This window comes from Erythranthe guttata, chromosome 13, assembly GCF_056151865.1.
Source record: "Erythranthe guttata isolate IM_541 chromosome 13, IM_541, whole genome shotgun sequence".
Classification (NCBI taxonomy): Eukaryota; Viridiplantae; Streptophyta; class Magnoliopsida; order Lamiales; family Phrymaceae; genus Erythranthe; species Erythranthe guttata.
Window position 1 is genome coordinate 1,621,679 of NC_142545.1, and position 26,966 is coordinate 1,648,644.

General features: G+C 34.5%; 5 protein-coding genes across 6 annotated transcripts; 3 read left to right on the top strand and 2 right to left on the bottom strand.

The window, feature by feature from the left end:
• Positions 1-4,338, bottom strand: PEX22 (peroxin 22). Its single transcript, XM_012997031.2, has 8 exons — positions 4,070-4,338; positions 2,567-2,791; positions 2,409-2,456; positions 2,248-2,304; positions 2,040-2,141; positions 1,555-1,620; positions 1,299-1,400; positions 1-413 (listed from the first exon to the last, which is right to left on the bottom strand). The coding sequence occupies exons 1-8, from the start codon at positions 4,160-4,162 to the stop codon at positions 309-311; spliced, it is 798 nt and encodes a 265-aa protein (XP_012852485.1). The 5' UTR covers positions 4,163-4,338; the 3' UTR covers positions 1-308.
• Positions 4,339-8,329: 3,991 nt separating this feature from the next.
• LOC105972084 (phospholipase A1-II 1) lies at positions 8,330-10,721 on the top strand. Its single transcript, XM_012997018.2, has 2 exons — positions 8,330-9,019; positions 9,834-10,721. The coding sequence occupies exons 1-2, from the start codon at positions 8,426-8,428 to the stop codon at positions 10,428-10,430; spliced, it is 1,191 nt and encodes a 396-aa protein (XP_012852472.1). The 5' UTR covers positions 8,330-8,425; the 3' UTR covers positions 10,431-10,721.
• A 4,175-nt stretch (positions 10,722-14,896) lies between these two features.
• LOC105971967 (uncharacterized) lies at positions 14,897-19,170 on the top strand. Of its 2 annotated transcripts, XM_088811981.1 has the most exons (5): positions 14,897-15,929; positions 16,923-17,462; positions 17,968-18,198; positions 18,477-18,725; positions 18,886-19,170. In XM_088811981.1, the coding sequence occupies exons 1-3, from the start codon at positions 15,177-15,179 to the stop codon at positions 18,076-18,078; spliced, it is 1,404 nt and encodes a 467-aa protein (XP_088668107.1). In that variant the 5' UTR covers positions 14,897-15,176; the 3' UTR covers positions 18,079-18,198; positions 18,477-18,725; positions 18,886-19,170. The 2 variants fall into 2 exon arrangements, with proteins under 2 accessions (XP_088668107.1, XP_012852355.2); XM_012996901.2 differs by lacking the exon at positions 18,886-19,170 and having other exon boundaries at positions 18,477-18,753.
• A 1,530-nt stretch (positions 19,171-20,700) lies between these two features.
• LOC105972044 (uncharacterized) lies at positions 20,701-23,238 on the top strand. Its single transcript, XM_088811882.1, has 3 exons — positions 20,701-21,484; positions 22,449-22,991; positions 23,128-23,238. The coding sequence occupies exons 1-3, from the start codon at positions 20,702-20,704 to the stop codon at positions 23,236-23,238; spliced, it is 1,437 nt and encodes a 478-aa protein (XP_088668008.1). The 5' UTR covers position 20,701.
• A 673-nt stretch (positions 23,239-23,911) lies between these two features.
• On the bottom strand, positions 23,912-25,809 carry LOC105971968 (uncharacterized). The gene is made up of 2 exons (XM_088811564.1): positions 25,510-25,809; positions 23,912-24,774 (listed from the first exon to the last, which is right to left on the bottom strand). The coding sequence occupies exons 1-2, from the start codon at positions 25,673-25,675 to the stop codon at positions 24,107-24,109; spliced, it is 834 nt and encodes a 277-aa protein (XP_088667690.1). The 5' UTR covers positions 25,676-25,809; the 3' UTR covers positions 23,912-24,106.
• Between the last annotated feature and the right edge of the window lie 1,157 nt (positions 25,810-26,966).

Sequence of the window (26,966 nt, forward strand, 5' to 3'; positions counted from 1 at the left end):
TTTCACAAAACAAGAAAAAGTTCTTTGGAAATTATTATTACAGCACAATTATTTAAAAGTACAATACTATTACACTAGGAAGAAATCCTAAGACAGAGTTCTAGTGAACTAATAGTTCTTGGTTTCAAAGGACCAAAGCTGTTAATTCAGCTGAAGTTTCTATACTCTTGCACCAGCAGAACTTCATATGCTCGGAAGACGGAATATTCCGGAATCTGATAACTAGCAGCTCAAGCGACCAAAACTACTCAAAAAAACACAGAAAAAAAATGTGCAATTTACTAATTTTCTTACTAGTGCACAATTAATTACACGCAACCGAAGAATTGTTCCAATGATGTGGCTGTGAAAACATTGGAGGCGGTTCGTTCATTCTTCACAGGAGAGATGTGAAGTTGGTACCTTATGAATCTCTGCAATCACGGAGAAAAAACAAGAAAAAAAATTCAAATTAAAGTTTGTGAATGTGGCAATAAAATGATTGACATGGATAATTAATTAATTAATTAATTAATTAATTAGTGTGACAATAAATTCAATTTGCTTCGAGTGTTTAAATTTCCTATGAACTGAAATCCCTGAAAATGTGTATGCCAAGTAAATACGAAATTAAACACCAAGTTAAATTGGGAACATTTTTTTCGAATAAGAGAGGAAGAAAGTTTCGAAGTAAATTCTAAACTCTGATGAAAAATGTAGATTCTACACTACTAACAGCAGTCAATTACAAGCATTGTCTCCTGCGCTTAGGTGTGGATAATCCGACTGATCTGATCGAAATTAGCACTTTCAGAAGAAAATAAACTCATTTACTCAGAAGTGTATAACTGATTCAATTTCCGCTAAAACAATATCGGAAAAATCGAAAATTCAGATATTTTCGGACCAGAATTGGCGGAATTTCCAAATTTTCAGCCACCTATAATATGAGATACATAATAATATTCATATTATAAGTGTACTTTTCAAAAATATTTTTGGAAATTAAAATTGGATCGGAAATTGGAATCTAATATGTACTCCATTTATTCCAGAAAAGAAATCAGAAAATTCAGAAATAGGAATTTGGAATGAAAATATTGTTCCAAAATCGAAAATATTCGGATTGAAATAGGCGGAATTCGAAAATCCTGTTCCAATCTCCACCCCTACATGCGCTTGTACAGGTTTGGCGAATAGATCCTACACTATGTACTTGATTGATTCCTCTCCATGTTTTCGTTAAGTCAGAAATTAAAAAATAAATCTATAAACGGAACAAGATAAAGGGAATGATTAAAAGAGAAATAGGTGCATACCGATAACTGGTGAACAATTTCAGGATTCGAATCTATATGCCAATCTGGTTCCAGTTGTCTCACAAAAGACGACCTTCCGTTCTCTGTGCTACAGAATAGAACCTGAAGAATCATGTATTAGAATAATGACATACAAATGTGAATTTGTTGAAAAAGGTAATAAAAAAAGTTAAAAAAAAAAAAAGAACCATGTGAAAGATAATTAAAATTAATATGTAATGTAGCAACGACTTATTTCTTCGGGTCAAAGTCATACCTTATCTTTGACTAAGCCACCTGATGTAAAAATGCCAGCTTCTTCCAAAGCTAGGATAACTTTTTTCTGCACCATTTTATCCAGTAAAATATTAGTGATATTGAATTAATTAGAAATATACGGTAATCCTTAATTTGGTCAACATTTAAGTATCGGCCAGCTAAATACCATGCACACAATAATAACAGGATATATATATATATATATATATATATATATATATATATATATATATATATATATATATATATATATATATATATATGTATATATATATATATATATATATATATAGACACACACACACACACACACACACAGATACTAATGTAGGATCTGTAGATAGTGAAACATGCTAATAATCTAATATTTTACTCGTACTGAACAAATATGAAATAGATTCAAATCTAAGATACAAAAGTAAAATACCACTTAAACACGAACACAAGTGAAGAAAACTAAGATACGAAATAGTCGGTGCTTACTTCACTTTCGTCGTCAAGCACTTGTTCCATGAGATAAACATCACAAAACTTTGTGATCTCAAGCAGCACCTCTAGAACTGATGATCTAACAGTTACTTGCTTCTGGCAAACAAATAAATAAATAAAAATTAATAACTAAAGACATGGATTGAGTGATTTCTAATGATTTTATCATAATTCTAAGGATTCGAACAGGAGGTAAAAAAACCTGAAGCTCTTCTGGACTGCTTTCCTCTAATATTACACCAAGCAACCGACACGTTACCTGCAAAAATTGTTAAATTTTTATTTTTTTATTTTTTTATGCAAGGTGAAATTTTATTACCACATTGTAACAAAGACAGACCACTAAGTGAAATGAAATATTACCTTCCTTCCTTCGCTCAACCTTTGCCGAACTATTTCACTCAGAGTCAGCTGCAATTGGACAAGAGTTTTCTCATCAAAACATTTAGTCATTTCGAAGTTTCAAACACAAATAAAATAATAGAATTATAACTATTAGGAGAGGAAACGAGAGTATCTACCTTGACAGGCTGAAAGAACTCATCAATCACATCCTGAGTTTTGGAATCTTCAGCCGGGTTGCTGACATCATCTGATGATGCAATATTCCCGCTATTAGAAGTACTGGCTGGTGGGCCCGGCCTCTTAGGTTGCCTTCTTTGTTGCCCTCTTGGTGTTCGTAATAGTCTCCATGTAAAAAGTACTGCAAATGCTAGCCCTGCTATTGCCCCAACCGATCGTGAATCCTGTACTCCATTCAATTAAATTGAAATAATCAGCTCATAAAACATTACTTACTAAGCATTTTCCACCCGAACTTCTCAAGTAGAAAAAATTGCAATGAAGAAAGAAAGGAAAAGACTTTATTGCACCAAAAATTAGTTTTCAGATATTGTTAATCAATTTATAACATGAATCGAACTGTGCTATCCAAAAGCCTCTCCAAAATGCCACTTCTAATTATTTTTCATATTTGTTTATTTCTAAGGATTTTGAGGCAGTCCTCTATGGAAAAAGGCTGGAGCATACAATTCAGTCTCAAAAGTTTAGATTACATGATTTTTGTACAATTCGTTTATTATAAAGAGCAAAAAGGAAAAATAAATGTTTATATTTCTATTCTATCTCCTACTTTCATACGCGCCCACATTTCTTTACGGTTGCACATCTGATTACATTTAAAAAAAAAACGGGTTGGACAAAGTTAGCATGTGGAAGAACAACTTTTAAGAAGGCAAATTCGAGGTTATCTCAACATGAGGCAACCAAAAGTTGTAGCTTTATGAACCTCAAATTTTACTTACAGCTACGGATTTCTACCCTTTTTCGGCTCTTAATATCATAAAATGAAATAAGTGGCACTCAATAGAATTAACAGCCAAGAAGCTAATGGTGAAATTGACGGGAGGAACTAATATAAGAGGATTACGGTACAATATCGTAATAAGTAACAACAAGGGAGAAGAATACCAGACGGGATTTATTTATAGTGCCTAGCAATGCTACTCAAAGTCTTGCACCCCTTTAACAAGATTCGATTTTTCCAACATCGAGAAGCATATATATATATATATATATATATATATATATATATATATATATATATATATATATATATATTAAAAAACTAGACTTTTACTATGTCAATTATCCATGGTTGTCTTCAATAATTGATAACTTTGAGTTATTTTATGAAGTATTAAATCAAACAAATCATCCTAATACTACATTATCACTCCTTTCTTTTTGCAACAACCTTTCATATAATCACATCATATAACTCACACAAATCTCATCAAAAATTTCAACTGAACATAACCAATTCACAGCCCAAATCACAAAATTCAAATGTTCAGCTAAAACTCTGAACCCCATTCTAAACAACCAACAAAAACCCCCAATTCGCCCCTCATAAATAAGAGAAACCCAAACGATGAACAATTTCGCAAAACGCATAAAAAACACCCAAAATTGGAAGAAAAAAAATGCATCAAGGTTAGACGAAAGTGTAGAAGGAAACGAACCAGATGGCGCCATAGATTGGAAATTTTGACGGTGAGAAAAGCTCCGACGCGCTTGATCAGCCGCAGAAAATCTTCCTTGGAACCATCAGCCATTGGAATTTCTGAGAAAATTGAGTGCCGATTGAATTGAATTAGAGTGAAGAGGTGGTGGTGGTGTGTGTGAATTTGGAAACTGAAATTCGAGCTCTGGGGTTTCGGATTTGATGCGGTAATTGTAAATGAAGGGTGGAAATTACATTGATCCTATCAAAATTAGTAATTTCAGAAATAATTCTATTTTATGTAAGTGAAAAGTTAACAAAATGGAAAATCGTAAATCGAAATTTTAAAAATTAGAATAAATTTTAATTAGTGTATTATTCTGTCGTAGATGTACTCTATTTATAATAAGGGATATAGTTCTAATTTAAACGTAACTATATAATAATAATAATAATAATAAACTCTTAAATATATATTAAGAGTCACTCAAACTTAGTGTGGATGATAAATCAATTTGAGATTGTTAACTAAATTATAATGATGTCTCTTCAAATGAGGCGCGTCATGTTTGAGAGTAATAGTGCTTGAAGGCGGGCAAAATTTCTGACAACTCTAATGATTGTCTGGTTTTTATCGATTGAATAGATCGCCTAACGACGACCTTGACGGTACCTTGATCATGATCAAATGTTGATTGAAACGTCGAGCACGATGGCAAATATAGGACAACAGTGTTTTATGATGTTTTCTTAGCGATCTAAGCACAATAGAGAAAATGAAACACAAAAATAAGACCGGTTTAGGAAAAAGTACATTCGCCGATGAACAATAGTGATTTATGGTGTTTTTCGATTCGATGGAACCGAGAGAAAGATGGAGAAAACCACAAACAAGACTGCAGAGAAAAATAAGAGTAATACTTTATGATTTTTCCAATTGCGGTGGATCAAGAAGTGCGAGGAATAAAACAAGACACCAAAAAATAAGATTGTAATGACAAATCAACAATCTGGCTCTAATACCATGTTAGAATATTTGAAAAAATATCAGGTGTGATGACTTTAGGTATCACAAGCAAATCCTTCCTTTAGCTTTTATGAATATAAGCTAATTAGCTTTTCTGTACATAATCTAGATAAAACTGAATGTACCATCAAAAATATTGTAGTTGTGACTTCGCTAGGGTTTATATGGAGCAATAATGTGCCCTTTGTTACTGTAGTGGTGACATATACACGTCTAATGTAAAAATCTGGGGAGAGTTTATCCGACATCTGAAGGAAGTTCAATCTTGAAGAAAATTTAAGAAATTGCGGATAGAGAAATTGAATGAAGATACAAGATGTTCAAATTATGTACAAGAACAACACATGATTTAAAGAAGAAAATAAGTCATATTAATATACACTGTAAATATGAACTTGCAAAATCTTGTTTGCAGATCATCGTGAATGTAGGTCATTTTTGTGTCCAAACACATTAATTTCTTGCGTTATTTATTATGATTTTAGTAATTATAATCCTTGTCTACACAAAAATTATAGTTGCAACATACTATAATGTCCTAACAAGTAAACTATTACCATAAAATAAGATCGATTTCTATTGTCATATAAATCAACCCTCGTCCGACCCCAAATACTCGTGACTCCATCTAGAGTTGTAGGTTTAATAATATACATACAATGGCCGATCGACCCCCGCATGCTTAAAAATAATTATTAGGTCACTCAAGTAGGGGTGAGTTCGGGACGGGATTTCGGGAATTCGGGATTTTCGGGATCGGGATTTCGGGATTCGGGATAGAAATTTTAAATCCCAATCCCGTCCCAAACTATTAAATCCCGGTTATATCGGTATCCCTAAATATTTCGGGAATCGGGATTGGGATCGGGAAATCCCATATTTTGCCTAAAAACTAAGAAATATTGCATCTTTTTTCCATTAGTATTATTTTATACACTAAACTAACTTGAATATATTATATACATACTATTGTTCTTGCCTTATATATTTTTACCACAAAACTTGGAATAAATAAAATATTAAAAATTTAAAAATAAGGTGAAACAATATATTTTATATTGTATTTCTCATTTCCTTGACACTATATATATATATATATATATGTGTGTGTGTGTGTGTGTGTGTGTGTGTGTGTGTGTATTTTTTTATTAGTTTTTTTTTCTTTTTTTCCTAACTCGGGATTGAACCAATTCCTTAATACCGATCCCGTATTTGTTCCTAATCTCTACCCCGAATCCCGTAATCCCAAATTCCCGAAGTTTTAATCCCAAATAGTAAAATTTCGATCGGGACGGGACGGGATCCCGAATCCCGATCCCAAATGCCCAGCCCTACACTCAAGTAACCCCAAAATAGTATTAAACATATGGGTCAAGTCCATCAATTTTTCTATTACAAGCCCATTAAGGTTTTCTTACCCACCATAAAATAACCACCCTACCATGCTATAATATGTGAAATGTTTTTTACGATTTGAAAATTGCTATTTACAGTTCATATAGTTTATCTCTCTAAAACTCAAAAACTTCTCAAAAACACCCAAAAACCTCAAAACTGCAAATAGCAAAAAAAATCGAAATCAAGCTTGAGAAGGGTTGAGCTTCGATTTTTTAAGGTAATTTCGATTCTTTTATGTATAATATGCATTGGGTAGGTCGATTACGGAACCAATTTCATGTTAAAAAGCCCTACAAATCCATTTGCAGGGCTTTTTTCTTTTCGAAAAAACGTGTGGAACGCCCAAGGCGTGTACGAACGCCTGTTCTGGGCGTTCCTACACGCCATGAGCGTCCATCTTGGGCATTCAATTGAAGATCACACTCCCGGTTTGGGCGTTTTCCGGGCGATCGAACGCCCGGATGCCCGGATTGGGTGTTTTCCGAGCGAACGAAAGCCCGGTCCAGGCGTTCGTTCGCCCGAAAAACGCCCAAACCAGGCGTTCGGTTTTTTTTAATCAATTATAATAATTTAAAATAAATTATTATAAAAATAATCGGTACGATCAACTTCAATTGTAGACGTATTGTCCTGAACAAAACGTAAAAAAATTGATTAAACAAAACAAAAATTAACCTGGACGCCCAACTCGGGCGCCCATTCATGTAGTGCACGCCCAAGTTGGGCGTGCAGTTGGCTGCTGGGCGCCCGAAATGGGCGTGGAGCAGCCTACTGTTGGGCGTGCACTGCATGAATGGGTGCCCAAGTTGGGCTTTTACGCGTTTTGCCCAGTTTTTTCGATCGAAAAGAAGGAATTTTTACCTCGTTATGTCGGGTATCCCAATCTTCATCCGATGAGCTCATTTGTGTTCGTATATCACACCAATAAGAATGATTTTTAAGCAAATTCCCTTCTAAAGCTTTTAAGATGTTCTTTTTCTAGAGAGAGAGGGGTTTTTTGTTATGAACCGTAAATAGCAATTAAGTTGGTTGTCGATTTTCAAAACATGGCTATAAAATATATATATTTTCTCATGTTTATAACATCTAGGATAAATAGTAGAACTTAACCCCCTGTGTTTACAAGCTTTTGCAGATGACCTCATGTGCTCATAATATTAGTACATAAACTCGTAGTTTATGGGATAACTTTCGTTAGTTTTTCGGTAAACTTAATCGTCAATGTCAAACATCAAAGTAATTTTTTTGCAGATGACCCCCTTGAAATTTGACACACGCGATTAATTTGACGGAAAAACTAACGGAAGCTACCTCATAAACCACAAGGGGTTTATGTGCTGATATTACGAGCACATGGGATCATCCGCAAAAGCTTGCAACCACAAGGGGATTAAGTGCTATTTACCCTAACATCTAACATATATATATATATATATATATATATATATATAAAATAACGGTGGGGCCCTCCTGATGTAAGGTCAAATTACAAAAAAACAATCATCATATTTGGGTAATTACAACCACCAATCAACTATGTATTATCTTACACGTGCACACATGTCTTATTGTATCAAATTTACCGACTCAAGGATGAGTTTTTCTTAACAAAATACACAATTAAAGTGAGTAGTTATAATTACCCAAATAATATGGGATTTTTCGTAATAATTTGACCTTACCTCATAGTTTGCCCTATATATGTATTCATGAAACATAGACATACAATCCCTGAATATATTACAACTCCAGCATTCATTCAATTAGTGTGTTAATAACAAACTGATCAAAAGGTTAATTACTTGCATCATTCTCTCACTAATATATGGATCACAAACTTTGCATGAACTCTCTATATTCTCTCTCTAGTCTCTCTCTCTCTAAACATATATATATATACACCAACACATATATAACAATAATTCAAAAAAACAAATAAGTAATAAAACAATGATAAGAAACGTTGCCAAAAGATGGAGGGAGCTGAGCGGGCAGCACGGGTGGCGCAACCTCCTGAACCCGCTCGACGCCGACATGCAGACGTACCTCCTCCACTACGGCGGCATGGCTCAGGTGACGTACGACACCTTCAACAAGCAGCAGATGTCGAGATACGCCGGCAGCAGCCGCTACGCGAGGAACAACCTCTTCCACGCCACGGGCTCCGCCAAGGGCAGCCCCTACAGGTACGACGCCGTCAAGTACATCTACGCCACCGCGAGCATCGGCGGATTGCCGCAGGGGTTCATGGTTAAGTCGATGGCGGACAACCCGTGGATGGACGAGTCGAACTGGATGGGGTACGTGGCGGTGTCGACCAACGAGGGGTCGAAGGCGCTCGGCCGCAGGGATATCCTCGTCGCATGGAGGGGGACCGTTTTGCCGGTGGAGTGGATGAAGGATGCCGATGCTCAGCTTATCCCGGCGACTGATATTATGGGCGGCGGCGGCGCCTCCGGGGCGAAGCTGCACCAAGGGTTTCATTCGATTTATACCGCCAAGAGTGCGTCGTCGAGTTTTAATAAGACCAGTGCTAGGGATCAGGTAAACATTTAATAACAAAAAAAGTTATGAAAATAGTAAAATGAGACGTAATTGATATGGAATACAAAGTAGTAGAAAAATATGTATATATATAAAAAAAAAAATATTTCCTATGGTGTAAGTGATGAATTGAGCCAAAATTATAAGTAGGAAATTAATTTTAAAAACTATGATTTTTTTTTCTTTCTAAACTATATGTATTTACCCAATTAATTTATTCTAATTGATGAAGTGTCTTAATAATTTGATAACTAGATCATAAATTATACATTTAAAAAAAAATCATCCATAAATTAAAATACATGTGACATACTTTCTGAAAATAATTCCAATCTTTTTTATTTCTCAAATAAATACATGTAAATTAATAATATTATTATTATGGTTTTTTACACACTTTATTCTAAATATAATTTTAATCTTCAAAATTGGTTAATTTTATTGTAAGAACTCATATTATAAATATTTTAATAATTACTAAATTATATAAATTTCTTCTTCTACATTTAAATAAAAAAAATTTGAAAAAACCCATGCACATGCATGTGTGTATATATATATATATATATATATATATATATATATATATATATATATATATATATATATATATATATATATATATATATATATATATATATATATATATTAGAACCTCGATAAACTAATAACCTCGATTAAATAATAGTTTCTTCCGATCCCGACTTGGTGAAAACGTGTAAAATTATTAACTCGACAATTTAATAATTCGCTAAATTAATAAAATTTCCCTGATCCCGACTGTATTAATTTATAGAGGTTTAACTGTATACAGGTTCTATCAGAAGTGAAGAAACAACTGGACAAGCACAAGGGCGAAGACGTAAGCATAACGATAACCGGCCACTCACTAGGCGGCGCACTCGCAACGATAAACGCAACCGACATAGCCTACAACGGCCTGAACAAGTCCCGCCCGGTGACCGCAATCACCTTCGCGGCCCCACAGGTCGGCGACCGTAGATACAAGGAAGTCCTCGACTCGACGAAAGACTGCCGCGTACTGAGCGTGCGGAACGTGCCCGACATAGTGCCGCGCGTGCCGGGGGCCGCGGCGGGTTACAAGAACGTTGGGGTGGAGTACAAGATAAACAGCACGAGGGCCCCGGACACGAGGGCGCCCGGGGACCCGCTGACGGGGCACCTCCTGGAGTCGGCGTACTTGCACACGATCGCCACCGCGAGGCCCGGGAAGAACAAGAGGGATATTAACCTCGTGAATAAAGATTCCGACATGCTGAAGCCGGAGTTTAAGGTGCCCGGGTTTTGGTGGGGGGAGAAGAATGGAGGGTTTGTTCAGAGGAATGATGGATCTTGGGCTATGGATGATCATCAGATGGATAGTGGTGATCCTAAAGGTATCGATGATTAATTAATTAATTAACCCAAAACCCGAAACCCGAAATCTGAAACCCGAAACCCGAAACTCCAACCTGGTTAAGTAATAATAGTATTAATGGATGATATATATATGATTTGAGGGAATTAATTAATTATGATTGAATAAGTTGATGTATGTGTGTGTAATTGTCATCAACACTGTCTTGTGTTATGTTATGTGTTATGTTATGATGGTGAGTTATTGTTGTTGTTATGCATTAGTAATCAATATATACTATATTATGTGTTTTGCTTAATATTAATAATAATTCCTTTTTTTCTTTGTTTTTAGCATGCAATTAATTTTTTTAATTGTCTGACGTTTTCAGTAGTTGCACACATATTAAGAAAATCAATAAATTTGTATTGATTATAGTAAATAAAATATAGGAAATCACTAATTTAATTATCCTTATTATTAATTATTTATCAACTAAAAGCATGATAAAGGGTAATTAAATTGAAAAATATATAATTAGTGTTGCATTGGAAATTTAAAGTGATAAATAAATAAGGACAACAAAAATTATCCAAAGAAACGTATCTTATGAGACATAGGAAGTATAATATGAAATATGTGGTGTTTGCAAAAACTTTTAGAAATATATGAATTTTTGTTTTTTCTCATAATTAATCTGTTTTCACGTGTTTGCAAAATTAGCTTTTGCTTTTATTTTTCTTAAAATAAGATGTTTTAAACTTCAATTTGAATAAAACTATTGTAAACCATTTTTTTTCTATTTAAATTAATTTTCCAACTTATTTGCAGACACCACTAATATTTAGAAACAAACGTTTAATACCAACTTAATTCACAATCACTTTTTAAATACTTTGCTAACACCATATTAATTATGTGAGTTGGATATAGAATTATTCTTGGAATATCAATAACATATTATTCAATGCTTCCAAATTCGAATCACCAAAAACCCAATAATCCATACATAATACATATGAAGCTAAAACAATATAATCAATCCCAAAATCACAAAAAATAAATAAATAAATTAATAAATAATAATTAAAAATCAAGAAATTACAATATAATATTTTGATCTTTGCTCCTCCTATATCTGATCATCACCTCCAAAGTGCCGACACGACACCGCCGCGTAAAACTCCGGCAGCCGCCGCAGAGGAAGCACCGAATATGCCGATTCGACAAGAAGTTTGCACCATGAACAAATTTGTCACATTTTTCACACAGAAAAGCACTATCTGCTAAGCAATACAAAACAGCTTTTAAGCTGCACAGCTCACACAAAATCTCTTTTCTTGGAGCCTTTGAGCATAAATTTTGCTTCACTATTAGTTGTGCTTCTTCTTCTCTTACTCTGCACATCTTAAATTTATTAGTAATACTTCAAGTGTTGAAAAATAATTAATTACTATTTTTTTGTGCCTTGGAACTCAATATATATAGTGAATTAAGATGATGAATTAATTGCTTTCTTAGGAAACTAATTAAAGTTGTGACATTGAACAGTTTATTTGCATAATGAATGGTGAGAACAAATTGTGTGACAAGTGGTAGGGCATTGTTTTTGGGGTTTATGATAGTTACTTGTACGCAATTTATTTATTTAAATTTTTTTTTTGTGGTTGTCTTTTGGACAAACTTATTACAAGGATTTGCAAATTTTGTTGTTGTCCTAGTAATGGGATCGGAGATATATGGGAATTAATTATTAATTTTGTTGATTTATATACGTATAGAAATTTACTCATTATGTTGAGACAAGTTATTGTTAACACAAATTACTGTTGAGATAGATTACTATTAAGACATTAACGATGTTGAAACAATATTTCCTGTGATGTTATGAAATTTAACTTAAGCATAATGAAAGACATACGATATTAAAATGGTTCGAATACAAATGTGCCCTACATCCACGATATCTGCAAATAAGATTTCACTCTTTTAATTATATATAAAAAAAGCATTAAATACTATAATATATAGCACAAGATGATAAAGATAAATGCATGTAGTACAACTTCATTAAGCCATGTATAAAACTACAATATAGGATTCTTTTATATAGTTGAGTTGTTACCAAGTCAATTTTGGTTAAGTAATTGGCAATAGATTAAAGTATAGCTTTGTATGGCCAAGAATACAAGTCTTTACTTTATTCATATAGTACCATTAATTATGGAGCCTAAAACTATTTGATGATTTGACTCTTTCTAACTATTAATAATTCTTTAGAAACTCCACATTATGAATGGCACGTGTGTGGAACAAATGTTGGTTTTGATAAGCAATTATTTGTTATTTCTTTTGTGGATGATATTCAACATATTGTAGAGTTTGTTTCATTTCAACTTTAATTTTATGTTTCTGTCGCTTCAAATTAACTGTCGTTTTGGAAAAAAATAATTTAAATTATTCCATATTATTTATCATTTTAAACTATAATTTTCACTTTTGAACTAAATTTATATTTTAAAAATAAGTATAACCTACATCCCTAATTACTTGTATATCTAATTTGCGCTTACAATCTCAATCAATCATATTTCTTGACGTTTCTCTATTGCGAATTTATTTCTCTACTCATTTTCTCTTACACACAAATTTTCGAATCTAAGGTCTTCTCAAACGCATATAGTACTTTTTCGAGTCGTAACTTTAGATCCGGTGATTGGAATTACATGATGTCATCCTATTTGGATTCTTCTCGTGGTGCTCTATTTTTTTATTGTCATTTCGTTTGATTTGGATCTTGGATTTGTTTATGTATTCATTTTATACCATGTGTTGGAAGAGGTTACGTATTTTTAGTTTCTCGGATGCGTAATTGTAGACCTAGTGATCGGAATTGGACGATTTTACCACCGTTGGATTCCTCTTGCCAATGTCTATCCTCTCACTACGATTTCATATGATCTGGATATGTGGATTTGTTGATGTGTTTTGTTTTTCGTGCGTGTGAGAAGTTCTGCAATTCTTGATTTCTCGGAGTCGTACATGTGATCAGGTGATCAGAATTGGATGGTTTCACTACAATTGGATTCCTCTCCCCCGAATTCTATTTTCTGGTCAACTATAATTTTGTATGAATTGAATTTATTAATTTGTTGTTGTGTTCGTTTTATCATTGCATTGTCGTTTCCCTCTTGGTGACCGTTTGGTGGGGATCCCTTCGCTGACGGTTTTGGGGTATCTTGCACGGGCATGCGACAATTAGTCCTTGGGGTTTTGTGGAAAGGGTTTGGCGGCTGCTGGCAGTTGTCTTGCTGCTAGGGTTATGAATAATATAACATAACACACTATAGCATATCATAGTAGATCTTAGTACACTATAATGCACTATACAGTATTATTGTATATGAGCGGAGGCTTGCGGTAAAGTGGAGTTTATGCTTTAGATGTCTACGCGTGACGATATTGACTGTGCGTGACGATAGATAATTACAGTCGAACAATAGTCGGCTTCATATACTACATTATCGATATAATATCAAATAAAAAAATAATTAAAAGAATATGTAAATTAAATTAAATACGAAAAAAATATGTTTTCACATAATTTTTAATATTATTTGAAAAAATTAGGTTTTTGTAATAGTGAAAAAATTGTGAAATGAAACAAATAAATCAGATTTTATGCAATGACAAAAAAATCCATTTTTGTTTTGAAAAAAAAAAAGAAAAATAAACAAAGAAAAATAATAAATGCAGTAGCAAATGCATATCCATATGTGGAACGTGAAAAGGACGCCGGATATGATTCGACCTATCAAAGGGGAAGCTTACGCTGCCTTTAAAGCGATCCTAAAAGCATCTCGTCGAGGTTGACTCAATTAACATTAAGAACTTTTCATACCGGCGGAGTATTCACGGGACCAACCGCATTATGAAAGGGGATTGCTTGAATATCATCGGAGACCTTCAGGACAAAAATAATTCTCTCACGTCCTATTGTGCTTTTATAGAGGAAATTAAAACTACTGCCAAATCTTTTAATAGTTGCTCGTTTTCTTTTGTTAAACATCATTGTAATCAACCAGCTCACTTCCTTGCTAGTGCTTCATACTTAGGTTGTCCAGAGGGTTCATTTGTACCTCCCAGCTTGGCGTATTTTGCCAAATAAATGCTCATCGTTTCTCTTAAAAAAATGCTAAATCCATATGAGAAATTACTAAGGGCAAAATTCAAATTCGTCTGTGGAGGAACAATTTTGAAATGAATTTTAAGAAAAACTTTGTAACAACAATTTTGATAAGTTATTATTTAGTTCTAGTGAGTTGTCTAAAAATGTATATCTTAAGCCCTAAAAATCAAATTATAGTACATTAATCGACAGATTTCCGTTAATAAAGTCTCTTGTCATCATAAAATGAGTTAATTGCAGAAAAACCACGTATTATCTTTAATTGCTAAAAAAAAGCCCCGCATAGTATTTAATTAGCATAAAGACCCTCATATTGTATTTTGAACAGCACACCGCCCAGATAAAAAAATAAAAATAAAAATAAATGTCGAGTAAACACAAATGACCAAATTACCCTAAATAAAATGTAAAGCGACAAGCTGCCCCCACCTCCACCTTCTTCCTCCACGTTTCCGGCGCCTCCCACCGGTAAACACCGCTCCACAAAACGCAATCAAAATTAAAAGCCCAATTAAAAAATTCCACCGTTTCAAAAAGATTCCCCCAATTTCAGAAGACGCCAACCACCGCGTGCAGCGGCGCGTGAAAACCACGCGCACAAAAAAAAAAAAATGCCCACATTCCCGAGGCATTTCACCACCACCCGATCACGAATCAAGAATCTCCTCCTCCTCTTCTCCGCCCTCCTCTCCGTCGCCCTCCTCCTCTACCTCCACCACCTCCACCTCCCATCCACCGCCTCCTTCTCCATCCTCGAATCCCCTTCTCCCCCACCGCCGCCGCCGCCGTCGCTCCCCCTCAGCCGCCTCCTCTTCTCCGTCGCCTCCTCCTCCTCCTCCCTCCGCTTCCGCGCCCCATACCTCCGCCTCTGGCAAACCCCAATCTCCCATCTCAACACCACCTTCCTCTTCCTCGACCGCCGCCCACCCTACCCCACCCCCTCCCTCCCCACCATCGTCGTCCCACCCAACACCTCCTCCCTCCCCCCCGGCCACCGCATCGCCCGCCTCGTCGGAGACGCCGTCGCCCTAGACATCCCCGGTGTTTACTGGTACGTTTTTGGCGACGACGACACCTTATTTTTCACCGACAATTTGGTCAGAATTCTTTCCAAGTACGATCACGACAAGTGGTACTACATCGGTAGTAGCTCCGAGAGTTACGAGCAGAACGATAAATTTTCCTTCGATATGGCGTTCGGCGGCGGCGGATTCGCCATTAGCGCGCCGCTGGCACGAGCTTTATCCCGGGTTCTCGACTCTTGCCTCGGTCGGTACCGCCATTTGTACGGAAGTGATGCTCGGGTTTTCGCTTGCTTGGCTGAGCTCGGCGTTGGATTGACAGTCGAACCAGGCTTCCATCAGGTATAAAAAGGTTGATGCATTTTGTTGTTTGTTTTGGCTGTTAGATGATGATGATGATGATGATGATGATGATGATGATGATGATGATGATGATGATGAAGCACTTTCGATTCGTCGCGATTGTGTATGTAGATATTTGGATTGTTCGTTGCATTAGTTATAGTGAGGTTTGAATCATGGGTGGAAATCGGAATTAGCGTTTTCGGAAAACATCCGATTTTTTTCGGAACTGAAAAAACTAATTCCAATTCCGTTCCAAAAAAAAATCGGAAAAATTGGAATTCGGGAAAGGTTTATGATCGAAAACGGTGGAATTCAGATTTTTCATTTTTTGGGTCACCGGTTGTACAAAATGCATAATGGTATTGACATTATAGGTGCAATTTGCGTTTTTTTTTTTTGTTTTGGGGATTTTCGGAAAATAAAATTGGATAAAAATTGGAATGTAATATGTATACCATGCAATTCTGTTTAAAAAAAAAAAAAACGAAAATTGGAAGTTGGAACTATCAGAATTCACATTATGAAAATACTGTTCCAAAATCGGATACTCGGATCGGAATCGACGCAATTCAAAATCTCCGTTCCGGTTTCCACCTTAAGGTTGAATTCATTTTTGCGGGAATGTATGTGAAACCACACACATTGGTGGTGTTTGAGCTCCGAAAATTGATGTTATACCTTTCGTTGAGTTCATATTGGGTATCTGGTAGTAGATATGATGTTTCTTGAAAATAAATAAATTATTGAGCTTTTTCTTGAACCCAATTATTTATTATAAGGTGGACGATTGTAGTTTCGATGTTTCTTGAAAAAACGAAACATTGTTGCTTGGGGTTTCTGTAGTATCGGATAATTTTTTCGTTACTTTCTAGTTCAGTATTCGAGAAAACTTATTTGGGTTTCTATTTGTAGTTCCGATGTTTCTTGAAAAACGATAAATTGTTGCTTGGGGTTTCTGTACTAACGGATAATTTTTTCGTTAATTTCCAGGTCGATATACGAGGAAATTTATTCGGGTTTCTTTCGTCACATCCATTATCACTCATCGCCTCACTGCACCACATCGACGCAATCGAACCACTATTTCCTAACATGAGCAGAATTCACTCTTTGGAGCATCTTTTCAAAGCCGTGCGATTCGATCCAGCTAGGATTTTCCAGCAGACCGTTTGCTACGACAAAACCAATTCGCTGACTGTTTCGATTTCGTGGGGATATTCCGTTCAGGTGTACGAAGGGAATCAGAATCTTCCAGAACTTCTCTCTTCTCAGAGAACATTTAGACCGTGGAATAGAGGGAAAAACGTGGCTTCGAGCCGATTTATGTTTAATACGAGAAAGTTCGATAGTGACCCGTGCAATAGAAATCGATCCGTTGTCTACTTTATGGATAATGTAGTTGACGATGCAAATGGAGTGTGGACGAATTACACGAGGAATAATACGGGAAATTGTTATAGAGGAAAAGCTGTCGAGAAATTGAAAGAAATTAGTGTTTTTTCTCTTTATCAGAATTTCGACGTCGAACAGGTGACTTTCTTTTACTTTTTTTTTTTTGGGTAAATTACACCCACACCCCTGAGGTATGCTTAAATAACTGTAAGGTCCCTGTGGTATCGATAATTACACTCACCCCCCTGAAAGGTAGTTAAAAACTCTAACGGGATAATGCATTGGATACATTATTCCGATAGGGTTCTAATGGACTATTAATTTTAGCTAGTTGTGGAGATACATAGAGTTATGGAGAGTTATGGGGTGACATGACTCCCCCAATATTTTTTAAATCACCCATAACTTTTTGTTGTCTTCGCCAATTCCTGAAACCAATAGTCCATTAGAATTCTATCGTAATAACGTATCCAATGCATTATACCATTGTAGTTTATAACTACGTCTCAAGGGGGTGAGTGTAATTATCGATACCACAGGGACCTTAAAGTTATTTAAGTATACCTCAGGGGTGTGGGTGTAATTTACCCTTTTTTTTTTGAATTTTTTTTTTTTTTTTGTAATTATCGTGTTTTTGTGTTAGATAAAAACGACACGCCGACAATGCTGTGATATTTCGTGGTCTTCTTATTACAAGATGATTATCAAAATAAGAAAATGCGGGAATTACGAGCTAATTGCTGCTCGGGGATAATTTAATCGTGCATTACTATTATTTCGTGGAAACTCGATATTTGTGGAGCTTCCTTCGTACAGAGACTTGTGTATTCGCAGCTGTGCATAATGTTTTTCTTACCGAGAAAAGCAATTCTAGGTAAGTTTTGCCATACGACGACTCGACTCACGAGTCTTATTTTTTAATACTATTTCACCACTTTTGCATCGTTGTTTGATATGCCGTCCCGATCACGAGGGTATCTAATACAGAACATTAATCACATATTTTTACCTGAAACGAACGAGGTAGTTGAAAGTTCCAACAGAAGGATGATGCATGCAAACTTTTTATTGAAAATATATTTTTCGTAAACCTGCAAAAATATCTCCTGCCGCGTTATTTTTCACTTGTTTGACCGACGCGTGTTTTTTCAGGATAGTCAACCAAACTGTTCGAGTCGCAGAAATTGGACGAGAATCCCGTGTTGCAAATTTTTCACCAAGTGGGGTGTGTTTATATTCTAGAAGACAACACGAACAAATCATTGGAGTTTTTAATTATTTTGCTCTCCGATTCGGTTGTGACAGGAAACTCCGTTTTATTGATATCCGAGAAGGAAAAAAAAACGAGAATATCCGATTGTGCACAATGTGGAAAGAATATGATCTTACTAATTTTTTGGGGTAATTAGCACTTTGCACCCTTGAATTACATGCTTTTGGTACTTTGCACCCTTAAATTGAAATAATAGCACTTTGCACCCTTCAATTACAAATTGCTTCGCACTTTGCACCCTGCTACACCTTTTGTTAAAAAAATGACCTGGAACCGGTTTTGTAACAGGTAAATGTCTGTAATAGTTTCCTCACCTCCTTTTTCCCATTGAATCGTCTAGGGGGATACTGAACGGGATTGAAGGGTGGGCCAGATGAAAAATACATCTCACAGACTCAATTCTCCTCTATTTCAGTTCTACAGATTTTGAATCGGGAAAATCGTTGCCCAATTTTGTGACATTCTTTTTTTTTTTTTGGATAATAGTGTGACTTACAACTTATTGATACCAAAGCATGAATTTAGGGAAGCAACAGTCTGAAAGAAAAAAAAAAGATGACAGTTACACCTCTATCTAATTTGAATAAATAAAATTTTACAGTCACATTTTTTCACAAACAGAGATTGTACACATCATTTGCTAATTTAAAAAGCTCAAAACTTCTCAAACTTCACATTATTTAATACTAAATCTCACTTATGATTAAGTTTGTATTTTGTGCTAATCAACAAATATTTAAATCACATTCGTCTGAGTTGTCCTATTTCTTTTTTTGCCAGCATTGAGCTCACACAAAGAAATCAGTGTGATTCAAAAGTAAAGTTGTACAAACAAACAACCACTGTATATATATTGACGTTTACAATACTTAAATAAGAAAAATAAAAATAAAAAACGTATCGTTGTGAACATTGCAGGTCATTTTTACCTGTTACAAAGCAGGTCATTTTTCTAACAAAAGGTGTAACAGGGTGCAAAGTGCCAAGCAATTTGTAATTGGAGGGTGCAAAGTGCTATTGTTTCAATTTAAGGATGCAAAGTGCCAAAAGCATGTAATTCAAGAGTGCAAAGTGCTAATTACCCATTTTTTTGCAAAGTGCTATTTGTTTTTTGAAATAAAATAGAATAACATCAAATTTTATAAAACTTATTCCTGAAACAGCATTAAAGAACTCATACATTTGGTTAAGTTTCAGACCTTTTGAGATGCAAAAATTGGAAATTTTGTTATGGCAATGTTTGGATTGGTTTTCGTTTCACTTTTATTCTGTCCCTGTAACGAGACGAATTCGCGTTTGTTAAGGTTTCCATAAAAGAATCCTAAAATAACTTCTAAAGTTACAGTAAAAAGATCTGAATTTTAAAATATTTAATTGGATTTTTCTGCATTTATTAGTTTGAGTACCATCTGGGAAATATGCCTTGTCTTTTGTGTCATCATCTGGGCTGCAGATGTTACTTCTCATTACAACAACTGTTGAATCTGGCAACCTTAAACAACTTTTTTAATTTTCAATTAATTATTTATTTTATTATAAAAAATCAGATCCTATATGAAACTGACTATTTCTAAAAATAAAAAATTCACTTGATTGAACATTCATCAAAGGAGTTGACACTCACAGTCTTCATCTGGAGAAATGATCTCATGTGAGGAAAAGTCAACTCCAATCCTTTTCTTGTTTCTAAACTTTCAGTACACATAATGACACATGTGGATATATATATATATATATATATATATATATATATATATATATATATATATATATATATATATATATATGATACGATATAATGGGGAGGTAGATGTTTACACATGATTATTTACACCATTGAATTTGAACCGTAAATTTGATGAAATAACTATCTACTAGTATTATTATGTGTAGATCTGTTGATTAAATTCACCAAATGTAAATAACCAAATGTAGCATCTAACTTTTCAGATACATATCACCATATTTATATCTAATTAATTATGACCTAACTTAAGCCTACATTTGCGGGTCAAACAAAGATAGCTCCAAAAACTTCAAAAAGAAGCCTAATTTAAATAACATGACTATTTCTACTCCAAATTTCCCATAGAAAAAAAAAAAGATGCAAAAGATGCAAATTTCACAAGCACCCTCCAAAAACAAACCATATTCAAATCGCCTCACAAATTTCATGATACTTTCTTCTCTAATATGCATAACATATCTCATTACATCATTCTTGATCATCCCAAGAACAATCTCCACACACTTCTCCACTCCCTTCCAAACCCCAACCACCCTCGAACACATAGTTTTCGCCATCGCGTCGAACGAGAAATCATGGTCGACCCGAAAGAGCTACGTCGCCCTCTGGTGGGGCCCGCAAACGAGGGGCTGCATTTTTCTCGAAAAAACTCCCCCGCCGGACGAAGCACTACTGCTAAACCATAACGAAAGTTCTCTCCCACCTATATGTATTTCGGAGGACACGGCCCGTTTCCGTTACACCTACAGAAACGGGCTCCGTTCGGCTATACGGGTCGCCCGTGTTGTGTCCGAAATAGTTTCGTTAAACTACTCGAACGTGAGGTGGTTTGTTTTTGGTGACGATGACACGGTTTTCTTCCCGGAAAATGTGGCGAAGACCTTGTCGAAATACGATTACGGGCTTTGGTACTATGTTGGCGCAAATTCGGAGAGTTTTGCGCAGAACAAATTGTTTTCGTATGAAATGGCATTTGGTGGAGGTGGTTTTTCTATAAGCTATCCACTTGCTAAAGTGCTGGCTAGGGTTTTCGACTCGTGTTTGGAGAGATACGCTCATTTGTATGGGAGCGATAGTCGAATTCAGGCTTGTCTTGCCGAGCTCGGCGTCGGTTTGACTCACGAGCCTGGATTTCATCAGGTATTTCTTTTTTTACTATATTAACAATAATTTGAGTAAACTGCAAAAAGTAGCAATGTGTAATCTCTAAATAGCAAAAAGCCTCTGTGATAAATAAACAAGCATACCTCCGTAAAATTTCGTCAAAGGCAGAAACCCCCCTTTTTCAATTTCGTGTGACTCACTCGCTGCATGTGCGGTGGTAGCTAATTTTTTAACGTGAAAATGACAAAATTGTCCCTCAAAATGTATTTATATGCATATATGTTATATATGTATACATATTTTTTTTTAATTTGATTGTTTAGAAATTAAAATATTATTATAAAATTAGTAACCAATTAAATTGAAAAAATGTTAAAATTTTGGTAATAGAATTAAGTATAGGTTTTTTAAATACAAAATAAAGAAATACATAATAATGAAATTTAAGTTTTCTTTTGATGTATGGATAATTTAAAATATATACATAAATAATCGAATAATAAAATATAAATAAAAAGATGCATTGTACTTTTTTAATTAAGATATAACAAAAATAAAATAATTAAAATATTTATAAAATATAAGAATTTATTAATTGCAAAAAATCAGGGATATCTGTCTTTTTATATCAAATCAACACTTAAATGAATAATTGATCGAGTGTGCTATATAAATAATTTCACACGGGTTTTTCGCTATTTTATTTATTATAAGAGGGTTTTGCTATTTAGAGATTATACATGGGTATTTTTTGCAGTTTACTCCAATAATGTTTATTGTATTTTACGAACTAATAAAAGCGTAACAACAAACGTAAAAACTCTTTGGGAATGGTACTTTTTTTTTCTACATGCAATAAATAAAACTTCAAGAATTTTTTTTTTTCATTACAGTTGAGTAATTCTATCAATTTGTTTTACATAAAAAAAATACTTCTTCACAATATTTTTTTTTCTTTATTTTGAACACGAATTAATTAGTTTCGATATTTATTAATTAGATGGATATTCGCGGAAATATGTTCGGTTTATTGGCCTCGCACCCTCTCAAGCCCTTAGTTTCTCTCCACCATTGGGAAGCAACCGATCCGATATTTCCGAAAATGACCCCGATCGAAGCTATCGAACACTTATTCGAAGCCGTAAAATTCGATTCACAAAGGATAATGCAACAAACGGTGTGCTACGACAGATGGTTTTCTTGGACAATCTCCGTGTCTTGGGGCTACGCTGTTCAAATTTTCCCGCGCCATGTGTTCTTATCCGACGCTCTTCGCACTCAAGAGACTTTCTTCCCGTGGAAGAAAGGTGGTGGAATTAACGATTTATATAATATCGACTCGTTAGGGTATGATCGTAATTTTCCGTGCAAAAGGCCTGTCGTGTTTTTCTTCAATAATGTCACGTTTGGAAGTGGCGGTGTAATAATTAGCAATTATCGAACGATGACGGATGAAAATTGCACGTCCGATAACATGGCTTCTCCGAGGAAGATCCGTGAGATTAGGGTTTTTTCGCGTAAGCAAGAACTCGATACCAAACAGGTACTTGAGTTTTTTCTTTTAAATTATATATATATATATATATATATATATATATATATATATATATATATATATATATATATATATTGTCATTAATTTATATATTAATAATTGTTGGTATTTATTTTGTGTGTAGCTTCTAGCGCCGAGAAGACAATGTTGTGATGTGTTACCTTCTAGTTCTGGAAATGTGATGGAAATTGCTGTAAGAGAATGTGGTGATGAGGAGTTGATATATATGCATTAATTTCATTTAAAAAAATAAAAATTATTTTCCCTAATATTTTTTTAATTATTTTTTTTTTATTTTTTTTTTCAAGTAGTATAATATTGTGGGCAGCTCTAATTTTTGTAACTAAAGTTGGTTCTATTGCTGCGAGATATCAAGAATGTTATATATTAGGCTAAATTACGGCCACCTCTCTGAGTTAATGTTAAATTATGAAAAAACCTCTCATGTTTGGATAATTACAATTACCCCTCAACTATGAATTTTTTACACGTTCACTCTTAAGCTTGCGGTGTCACATTTAGTGGAATCTTGTAGATCATGTGGAATATTCTTCAGTTTAATTTGTAGTCGTTTTACGCCATTCGAGCTCCACATTTTGAAATAAGATGATCATAAAATGTGTCTTTTGACTTCTCAATATTAGATTGTGGTGCATCAAAAACTTCATTTTTACATAGAACGAGCACAAACTAGATAACATTCATGGAATCTAAAAGATTCTGTTGAATTTAATACTATAAGGGTCGACGTGTAAAAATAATTATAGTTGAAGGTTGGTTGTAATTACACATATAAAAGAATTTTTTCGTAATTTAACATTACTTCAGTGGTGACCGTAATTTACCCTATTTATTAACACTGAGTTATATCTTTAACTTCATTTATAAAATAATACACAATTCATACATAGTCAAAAAAAAATATATTTAAAATTGATTTTCAGAAAAATATAATTTGGATACAACATTAATATTGTAATTATATGAATAATAGGACCTCTTCTTAATAAGGTTTATTTGGTACAAAGGCAATGAATTGAAGCATAATACAATTTAATATAATATAATATTATATTGTCCAATGAATTGAAGCATCTCACAGATTAAAAAAATACGATCACCGCGGCGGTGATCAGACCACCCATCAAGCGGAGTTTCGCGGCTGACGACGGAGTCGGCGGCGGCGGCAACACGGACACACCCGGAGGAGGAGCGGAGGCAGGCGGCAAGACGGACGGCACACCCGGAAGAGGAGCGGGGGCGGGCGGCAATGTGGGCCCGCCCTTCGCCTTTGACGGTGGTGGTGATGAAGGTGATACCTTTGGCGGTGGCGAAGGAGCCATACTTTTGACTGGTGGTGGGGAGGAGACGGCGGACGGTGTTGGCGGCGGAGGCGTGCTTCTGAGTGGTGGTGGGGAGGAAACGGGAGAAGGTGTTGGCGGCGGGGATGGGACCCTTGGAGTGGCGGCAGGTGGTGGTGGTGGTGGTGGAAGCACCGGAGGGGCGGCGGTTGGGGGTGGTGGTGGTGGAAGCACGGGAGTGGTGGGGGGCGGTGGTGAAGAGGCGGCGGCGAGGATGTCGATCTCGACCTTCATGCCGCCCTGGCAGTGGCCGCCGGTGCCGCAGATGAAGTACCGGGTTCCGGCGGAAGGGAGGGCTATGGTGGTGGCGCCGCCGGTGAAAGGTGGTTGCAAAGGGTTGCTTGATGAGCAGGAATCATAATCTGCCTTGGATACTTCGGTGACGTCATGGTTTAGGGTGTATTGGAAAACTGCAACCAATTGAATTAGTTAGTTTTTTTTTTTCATTCAAAACTATAATACTATAATTAATTTAAGAAATTTGTTGATATTTTGTAAAATATTAATACAAATAAAGTTAATAAATATGATCTTAGAAAAAAAGATATAAAATATGACTACTTGAAATATAATTTCCACTAAAATTTTCTCCATTAATTACAATTTTTTTTTTGTTGTGAAAATTAATAAGGGCCGAACTGGAAAACGAAATTCTTCAAAGCGACAGTTAATTAAAAATGAAAGAAGTGATTATTGTTAGATGTGTTTGGACCAAAATAACTAAACAAATAATGGATTATTGATTTATAATATGATGATCGAATCATTTCCATAATTACAAGTACACGATCAAGCCGAAATAGGATTATATACACTTTCAAGGATTATTCGAGTGTCGCTAAATTGTATTAAAATAAGTTATCTATTTAGTGTGATTTTTTTAGATTCAATCCGATTCGAACTAGAATTTTCGAATTAGAGGAATCGAAAGATTTTTCTTACGGCTTCTCCGACACGAGAAAAAAAAAGGGGGATTTGAATTTTGATGGGGTTTCCGGAAAAACAAATAATGTAGGAAATATAGAATTATAAATAACAACAATACACCTTTTTATAAGATTGTTCGGAATATATATATCGAAAAAATAAAACATTTTAAAGAAATTATAAACATCAAGAAAATAAAATAGTGAGCATGCACTCACTCAAAGTATCTCCTACAGAAAAAGTTTTTGAAGAAGCCCATGTTGCAAAATCTGTGGTTCGATCCCAACTACCGCCCGGAGCTCCGACCGTATAAGTTGCCGCCATACCCGTTTTTATCGACACCAACATTACGACTAACGCAGCCAAAACCATAATTTTTTTCATTTTTTTTTTTCTAATTATTAGTGACTTTAATTTATTTGTTGTTTTTTTCACACAATGTAGGTGTTCTATGTGCAAATTATATACACATATAAGGGGTTCTGTGTATGTCTATATATACACAAGAGTAACCCTCTGAGAAAGGGTTGAACTATTATACATATAAATATATTTATGTATATTCAATTTATTAATTATATTAAACTTATTAATTTTATGAAGATTAAATAAATAATTATTACATGCAAATGAATGACAGGTTGTTTCTGGGAAGCCATTTGCTGATTTGCATTTTCTGGCAAAGTGATTAGGGAGTTGTAGTATTAGTTTTATCCAGCGAAACATTAAACATTGACTTGTTATGTGTATACTTGTTTTTAGTTAATTTGACTTAGTATTTGGGGTGATGGTTATTAGTTGACTTTTTCTGAAATTTCATTAGTATTAGGTATATATATAGTTATAGTATGAGAGTACATGTCAAATCATGGACACCACTAACATTATTATTATTATTATTATTATTATTATTATTATTATTATTATTATTATTATTATTATTATTATTATTATTATTATTATTATTATTATTATTATTATTATTATTATTATTATTATTATTATTATTATTATTATTATTATTATAACATAATATTTTCGGGTCTGATCGGAGAAGTTATTGAGTTTATCAAACATCAAACAAGGTTCAATTATTATGCAACCTCGTGTGCAACTCGAGAAGTTATTGTTAATATTATTAGTATTATTATTATTATATCCAAAATATTGTAGTTGAAGAATCAAAATTTTAATACAAAGTCCAATTACTTAATTAATCATAACTAATCTTCCCAACAAAACGAGGTCTCAATATACTTTTCTTACCTACGATTTATTGTTAGAATCGCCAGAAACGAAATAATCAATTATTAAAAGTTGATTCAAATCCAATAATTTATTTAGGAAGAACCATTCAAATAAATTACGCGTTTGCTGATATTTCATTATGAAAAAATTCAACAACTCATAGTTGAACAAATTTTTATTGCATTTTAATTTTTATATTTCACAAATATTATTATTTCAAACTTACTTAGCACTTATAACGACTGCTTAACGCATTGGTCATTCAAAGTTTATTGAACTTACCAAACTTTATTTAAAAAATTGGAGAAATGCTGCCAATTTATTTATTAATTCTACACCTAATCAACTTTTTTTAAGCCTCTAAATTTAAAGACATGAATTATTTCCAAATTAGATGCTCAATCTCAAATGAAATAGAAATATATAA